The 8423-nt window shown below is 34.6% G+C and overlaps 1 protein-coding gene across 3 annotated transcripts; it reads right to left on the reverse strand.

Annotated features, from left to right (window-relative positions):
• Positions 1-3204: 3204 nt before the first annotated feature.
• Positions 3205-7413, reverse strand: LOC114269085 (uncharacterized). 3 transcript variants are annotated; one of them, XR_014328256.1, is made up of 3 exons: positions 4599-7413; positions 3448-3978; positions 3205-3244 (listed from the first exon to the last, which is right to left on the reverse strand). XR_014328256.1 is itself a non-coding variant. In XM_028210345.2 (2 exons), the coding sequence occupies exons 1-2, from the start codon at positions 7186-7188 to the stop codon at positions 3509-3511; spliced, it is 3060 nt and encodes a 1019-aa protein (XP_028066146.2). In that variant the 5' UTR covers positions 7189-7413; the 3' UTR covers positions 3270-3508. The 3 variants fall into 3 exon arrangements, 1 of the variants encoding a protein (XP_028066146.2); XR_014328257.1 differs by having other exon boundaries at positions 3205-3330; XM_028210345.2 differs by lacking the exon at positions 3205-3244 and having other exon boundaries at positions 3270-3978.
• Between the last annotated feature and the right edge of the window lie 1010 nt (positions 7414-8423).

Genomic DNA, 8423 nt, shown 5'->3' on the forward strand with positions numbered 1-8423 from the left:
CACCGTCACCCACCACCACCACCACCCGCCACCACCACCACCCACTACCTGCCATCGTCACCCATCAACCCACCATCACCACCCACCACCACCCGCCATCACCACCACCCACTGACTACCACCCGCCACCGTCACCCACCCATCCACCCACCACCACCTACCCGCCACCCACCACCACCCGCCATCCGCTACCCACCTGCCGCCACCACCACCACCACCCACTCGCTGCCACCCGCTACGGTCACCCACCCACCCGCCACCACCACCCACCGCCACCACTTTCCACTACCATCTTTCGCCGCCACTTGCCACAATTTGCCATTTCTCACTCTAATTTATATTTTAAAATTTTTAAACATTTTTTCAATAACCAAACGCAGTTTATATTTTTTTAAAAATAAACAAAAATCAATTTAAATTTTTTTTATAAATATAAACTGAAAACGTAAACGTTACCAAGAAGTCAAAATTTTCTTTTCATTCACTCTATGTTTTACAATAGGAGTATTACTTTTTTTTCATCTCATATTTTAATTAAAAATATTAAAAAATGACTAAGAAAGTATATTCCCAAATGATCCCTAATACACAAATAAATATAATTTATTTTAAATTTGATATAATCATATTATAAAAATTAAACTCAACAAAAAATAATATTTTAAATATTTATATATACATCCACATTGAATTTAATATAGCTAAAATACAAATTTTCTATTTATTTTACTTAACAAAAATAGATAAATAATTTAAATTAAAAATAAATTAAAAGATTAAACTATAAATTGACAAAATTAAAAATCATTTATTTATTTTGTTATAATGGTTAAATATGGTTTTTTTTAATCTCTTAATATTCATGTTTGATTAGTAAAAATAAATCGGATTAGTAGAATAATTAATCCTTTAAAATGGTGGAATTAACAATACCATCAACCGGAGACAAAAGACGTCCAGTTTAGAACCAACAATTCACTTGACTTAAGTGAATAGGCTTTACTAGTTAAATCTATGATAAATTAAAAATTAAACACGTAACCTAGTGAAAACATTTCAGAATCTTTTATCTTCTAGATAATAGATATATATACTAGGGTCTAAACGTGCTATTAAATTTATAAAATATAAAATTTAATTTTGAATTAAAAGTAGATGTAATATTTATTGATCAAGTGATAAAGGGTATTCACTTGGTTTGGTTTAACCCTCAAAACATAATTTTTTTTAAAAAATTTCAAAGTTTTATTTGGTTGAAAATTTTTTGAATTTTTTTTTCTAAAATCACTCTCTCTCTCTCTCTTACAACCAATCATTTTTTTTTTCTCTCATCTCTTCTCTTTCTTTCTCAATCATTTTTTCTCTCAAGCACATCCACTCAATTACAACAAAATATCAAATCATTCCAACCTCCATACTCCAAAATTATTTCCAAAATATACAACTAAACAAGTCAAAAAAAATTCTAAACTCTTTCCTTAAGATTTTTTTGAAAATTTATCTCCTGAAACCAAACCAAACATTTCAAACCTAAAATTTTAAGTTCAAATCTTATTCACTTCACTTATAATTTTTTTTTTCCTTTTTTGATACCAAAAAAATAAAATAAAATAAATCAGTTGACAAAAAGAGATAATAAACTTCAAGAAACTAAATGAGTTGTTTACATATATAATAATATAGGTAGATAAAATATTTAGGAGAAAAATCCCCTCCAATCCAAATTTTAGATTGGAGGGCTGTGTTGGGCTAGTTAGGCCCATCACGAGTCTCATTTCGATGATCCAAACCATTTATTTTATCAGGTATTTCGTATATTTCATCCATACAAAAAATTAAATCAATCCGATAATTATAACTTGTTCAATTTTTTAATAAAAAAATAAACAATGATTGTATTTTTAAAAATAAATCATATATATATTTTTAATGATAAATACAAAAAATTGAATAAATTATAATTACTAGATCAATCCAATTTTTTTTGTGAACAAAATATAAGAAGTGCCTGACAAAATAAACAGTTCGAATTATCCAAACAAGACGAATAATGGTAGTATTTGTTTGGACTTTTTTGAGCCAACTTATAACTTCTAACTTTTGAAAAGCTATTTTAGACTATTTGGTTAAACTTATTTCAAACAGTTTCTGATTCTAACAACTTATTTTAACTCAAAAAAATTAATTCTGAGCAATTATTCACCCCTTACTTTTGATTATCAGTTTCTACTGTGGGCATATTAATTTATAGTTATACTCTTAAATTTTTTTTTAAAAAAAAAATAAAAAAAAAACCAAATGAATTATAGATTATTATTATTATTATTATTATTTATGAGAAATGTAAACAAGTAGTGAATAACCAAAAAAAAAAAAAAATTAATTGAAAAAATTAATTCACAGCTTATTTAACAAATACTACTCAGTAATTTAAATCTATAATCCAACAGTTACACCAAACAGATTAACAGTTTCTGATTAAAATCATAATCTATAATCTGTTAAGTTATAATTTATAATCTGTTTTAACAGTTACACCGAACGAGACCAACAAGCCCCACAGGTGCAAACAATGGGGGTGTTTGTTTCAGCTTTTCAGAGCTAACTTATGACTTTTAGCTTTGAAAAAGTTATTTTAGACTGTTTAGTTAAACTTATTTCAAACAACTTCTAATTCTAACAGCTTATTTTAACTAAAAAAAATAATTCTGAAAAACTGTTCACCCCTTGCTTCTGATTATCAACTTCTGCTGTAGACATATTAATTTTTGATTCTATTCTTAAATTTTTTTATTTTTTATTTTTTTTAAAAATAAAAAAAAGACCCAAATAGACTACAGATTATTATTATTGTTTTTTATAAAAAAATGTAGACAAACAAAAAATAAAAATTAATTGAAAAAACTATTTCACAGCTTATTTAACAAACACTATTTTGCAACTTAAATCTACAATCCAACAGCTACACCAAACAGATTAACAACTTCTGATTAAAGTCATAATCTATAATCTGTTAAATAATTTATAATCTGTTAAGTTATAATCTATAAACTGTTTTAACAGCTACACCAAACGATGCCAATCTCCTCCCGTCCAAAATCTGAATTGGAAGAAATCCTCCATATATTTTTCCATAGTCCAACCCAGTGGACTGAGAGTCACGTATATATGCTTGCACCTAATCATAGCATTATGGCTCTCATATTTATCATAGTCCAACCCAAAGCTCTAATTTTCATTGTTGCTGTGGTGTTGACCAAAACCAGCAGTTCCATGAAAAATGAAATCATAAACATGAATTAGCAAAGAGCACGTCATGAACACAATTTACTGTACGAAAAAAAAACAGAAGTTAAAAATTAAAAGTTAAAAAGTAAAACCCCCCTCCTACCCCAAACACCCTCCAAAATCACACCCAAGAAAGAGAAGAAAAAACAAAGCAAATACCTTTTAAGTTACCCAATATTCATGGAAAACTAAAGCAAACACTCATCCCAATAGAACCCCTTCAAATGCTAAGAAGATCAGGAGGCGGTGATTGAGGTAGCCGTTGCTGATGATGTTCTTTTGTATCTTTACTTTCAGCCCAGGGAGACGCTAAAGCATTGGCTGGTGATGATGAGGACGACTCTGTGACCACCGAGTCTCCCTGTTTTGGGTTGATTGGCTTTGGAAGTTCTGTTAGAATTTGGATAACTTCGCGCATTGTAGGGCGTTCGACAGCCTGTTCTTCCACACACAGCATTGCCACGTAGAAGACGTGCATTACCTCATTGAGGGGAACCGTGGCAAGTCTTGGGTCGAGGATTTTTAGGACTTCTTCCTTGTTCCCATTCGTCATCATTCTCACCCATTGCACTATGTCTACTCCATCACCAAATTCTCCAACTGGTTTTTTGCCACAAACAAGTTCTAAGAGAACCACGCCAAAGCTGTAGACGTCACTCTTCTCATCAACCTTAAGTGTGTAGGCATACTCTGCAAATACACAAATTTCAATTTCAATAAAAAATGGAAATAGACTAATCAAAAGTCTAGAATAGTAGCTTAGTTGGTTCAAATCCAAGGGAAGTAAGTTTTGGTAGATGATTAGAAATGAAGAAAGTTGGTTGAACAACATTTCAAATACACGTATATCTTGCTTTGTGGAAGCAAAAGCAGCTTTGAGTTTTGCTCTCAATATCAGTAAAGTAGTATTTTTTAAAATGGCAACAAAAACAGTACTAGAGTGGTTGGAAATCATTTTCATATCCAAGGCCCCATTTGTGGGCAAGAGACCTATCAGTTGGTGAACTATAAGTCCAAAAAACAAATACAAAGTCATTTTTACCAATAGTCATTCAATGCCAAAGCCAAAGAAAGAGACTGATTGCTACAAACACAGAGAGTTTCAAAGACGACAACGAATCACATATCATGTTAATAGAAACATCAAACTCAACTTAGAGACCACAAAAAACATAAACTATACAAATAAATCAATGTATGATCACAAATAGCTCAACCAAAACAGTATTAATTTTATGCGTGTAAAATGTCAGTTTTTGAAGTTCCAATTTCATTAACAGAAACACACAGTTTTTGGGTTTGAATTGTACCTGGTGCAATGTATCCATAGGAACCAGCAATGGCAGACATGCATTCAGAAGTGCCCGAATCTTGCATGAACTTGGCAAGTCCAAAATCAGCAACATGGGCTTCGAAATTGGAGTCAAGCAATATGTTGTTTGACTTCACATCTCGATGGAGGATCAATGGTGAACAATCATGGTGAAGATAGCAAAGCCCTTTCGCGGCCTCCACAGCAATCTTATACCTTGTGTCCCAAAGCAAATGACCCCCTTTCTTGCCATGAAGCACTTCACCTAAGCTCCCATTAGGCATGTACTCATAAACCAGAAGATTTGTCTCATGGTTTGAACAAAACCCCAATAGCCTAACAATGTGGCGGTGTCGAATTCTCCCTAGGGTCTGTATCTCCGCGTTGAATCCGTGGTCATGGTTAGACCCACGACTCATCACAGGCAACCTTTTCACTGCAACTTGATCACCATTGGGCATTGCCCCTTTGTAAACAATACCAGCACCTCCTTTCCCTATAATGTTATCTTCTTTCAAGCAATCCAAGACATCATCACAGGTGAAATCGAGGCGTTGGAAAGCCGTGAGCTTCCAGGCACGAGCCTCGCTCGCTTTCTTGATCGACCGGGCTTTTATAATTGCAGCAATTGCAAAAGCAATTGAACATACTAGCAGAATAATAACAAGAAAGAGCTTCAATGAAGCTGGGAATGAGCCTTTAACATGTCCTTGGTGAGTACTATTACTAATCCCATCTTTGCAAGGGCTCAAATATGGTCCACAGAGGTCAGGGTTGCCGAGAAACGAAGTGTAATTGAAGTAACTGAACTGACCAGTGCCTGGGACTAACCCAGATAGATTATTATACGAAAAATCAACAGAAGTCAAGCTTTGCATTGTTGCAATCGACCCGGGAATGGTTCCTACTAAGTGGTTTCGCGATAAATTCAAGTAATTCAGTATTCGCATGGTTGTGATTTCAGTGGGAATTTCACCGGAGAGTTGGTTCTGACTGAGATCGATGAAAGTCAGTAGCTTGCATTGGCTGATCTCCGGCGCGATTGGGCCTGAAAAGCTGTTGTCGCTGAAATCGATCTTCGAAACCTGCTGCAATTTCCCGATTTCGGGAGGAATGGGACCCGAAAACTGATTCCCATCAAGAAGAAGCTTCTGAACGCTGGAGAAGTTGCCGATACTCGCCGGCAAAGAACCGGTGAGCTTGTTATTGGACAGAGTAACCTGTCCGAGACTATCAGATATCGAATCTGTCTCCGGAAATCGGCCTGACAGTAAATTGTCCTGAAATTCAACTTGGGTGAGGACAGGCAAGCTCAAGAGTCCCTTTGGAATCGACCCATTTAGATAATTCTCTCCCATTCGAATTCGATTCAGTGATTGACACTGACCGAGCGATTCTGGAATGGGACCAAACAAGAAATTGCCTAAGGCAATGAGGGTGTCGAGTCGATTACCAAAACACATATTGGGAGGTAGAATTCCAGTCAATTTGTTGGAAGAGAGATCGACGAACTGAATCTTTCCATTCGATCCCAACCCTTGAGGAATGCTTCCAGTGAAGTTGTTTTCCCAGAGTTGCAACACCTCTAGCTCCGGCAAATCGCCGATGAAGTCCGGTATCGACCCGTGAAGCTTGTTTCGGAACAGATTCAGAAGGGTCAAGTTCTTGAGTTCAGCAAACAAACTCGGAATTTCCCCAGAAAACAAGTTGTTTGACAGATCCATAGATTTCAAGCTCTTCAGGTAACCCAGTTCACTCGTTAACGACCCCGAAAACCCATTCACTTGTAGAAACAGAGTGTCTAAGTTCTGAAGCTTGGCAATCTCCGCCGGAATCTTGCCGGAGAGTCCACAGCTCGCTCCGTCCAATCTCACCAGTTGGCTCAAGTTTCCGATCTCCGGAGGTAACTCACCTGAAAAATTGTTGTAATACCCGATGTAGAGTTGTTGAAGGGTCGATATGTTTCCGATTTCACGAGGAATAGCTCCGACGAGTCCGTTGCCGGAAAGAGCGAGGTATTGAAGAGAGCGGAATCGGCCATACTCCGGCGGAATCTCGCCGGAGAAGTAGTTGCCGCCGAGGTGGAGGTGGCGGAGACTGGTCATTTGGGAGACATTGACTGGGAGGCCACCGGTCATGTTGTTGTTGTAAAGGTCGAGGATTTGGAGGTTTGTGAGAAGAGCCAGTTGAGGAGGGAAGGTTTCGTTGAACCCATTGTTGGAGAGGTTCAGGTTGAGGAGGCCGGAGATGAGAGAGAGCTCCGGCGGAATGGGGCCGGAGAGTTGGTTGGCGGCGACGGTGAGGTTGAGGAGGAACCGGAGGTGGCCGATGGAGGAGGAGAGAGTACCGGTGAGGTTTAGGCCGGAGAGGTCGAGGGAGCTCACGTGACGGAAAGCGTCGCACGTGACGCCGGACCATGTGCAGTGGCTGGTGGAGATGTTCCAGCTGGAGAGAGATGATTGGGTATCATCGATGATTGAGGTTTTCAAGGAGAGGAGAGCGAGGTATTCCGGTACGCGACCTGGTTTGGCGGCGGCGGAGCTGTGGAGATGGAACTGGAGTAGGAGGAAGAGGAGGAGGAAACGCATTTTTCTGGGTTTCTCTCTCTCAGCAATGGATTTTAGAGAGATAAGAAGAAGAGAGTGACTGAGAGAGTTCAGTATGCAGAGGGACGGGGGACGATGGAGAAGTGTGATTTTGATATTTTTTTAGGGTAAATTACATTTACCTCTGAAACATACTTCTGACAAGAAACTTTCTCTGATTTAAATAATTACAATAATTTTTTTTTTATTTTACTTGATAATATCAAGATTTTTTTTGTTGTTAAAAATTACTAAACGGTGTTACTTTTTCTTTCAGAAATTATTTTATTGCCCTTTCTTTTAAAAATATTAAAAAATATTTTTGGATTGGAGAATAGGTTTAGAGTGTTTGGAACATTATTTTTAGATTTATTTTTTTAAAATATTAAAAAATGTTTTAAAAATATATATTTTCTTTATTTTAAATATATAATTTTTATTTAAATATTTTATTTTGTAAATATTTTAATTTTTTAATTTTAATATTTTAAATCCAAAACACAATTTCACACTCAAATCGTAACTAAACACATAACTCAAAACTCAATTCAAAAATTATTTTTAAACCTCATAACCAAACACATACCTCAACACTCCACACTACTTTTAAAACTTTACAATCAAATCGTAACCAAACGCATAACAAAAAAATAAAATATTTAAAAATAAATTTATAAAATAAAATAAAATATTTAAAATAAAAACTATATATTTAAAATAAAAATTTTAAATTTTTTTAATATTTAAAAAATATATTTAAAATATTTGAAAAAAATACAACACATAGATGTATGAAATATAATGCATATTAAAATAAATAAATAAATATTTAAAATATAAAATATTTACCCTAAAAAAATAAATTCAAAAAATTTCAAAATTTATGACCAAACAAATTTTTTCTTTTCAAAACTCATAACTCAAAATACGACTTCACACTCAAATCATGATTCTAAAAATAATTTTAAAAAATAAAATAAACTTTTTTTGAAATTTTTTTTCTTTTAAATAGAGTTTTTGAAAAAGTTTGGTTTTGTGTTTTGGAAAAAGTTTTGAGTTTTTAAAAAAGTTTTGAATTGAGTTTTAAGTTTGTGTTTGGTTATGAGTTTTGAAAATAATTTTTGAATTGATTTTTTGAATAAAAACATGTTCCGAAAAAAGATTTTTTTAGAAACATGTTTGGTTCTCTTTTAGAATCACAATTCCAATTAGAAATTTACAAAACTCATAGAGTGTTA

The sequence above is a fragment of the Camellia sinensis genome, chromosome 4 (assembly GCF_055761805.1).
Source record: "Camellia sinensis isolate YWXY chromosome 4, ASM5576180v1, whole genome shotgun sequence".
Lineage (NCBI taxonomy): Eukaryota > Viridiplantae > Streptophyta > Magnoliopsida > Ericales > Theaceae > Camellia > Camellia sinensis.

Coding starts and splice junctions, on each gene's coding strand:
- LOC114269085 (XM_028210345.2), bottom strand. CDS start 7,188: ATGCGTTTCCTCCTCCTCTTCCTCCTACTCCAGTTCCATCTCCACAGC. Junction 3,979..4,598: donor CTATGGATACATTGCACCAG/GTACAATTCAAA, acceptor GTGTATTTGCAG/AGTATGCCTACACACTTAAG.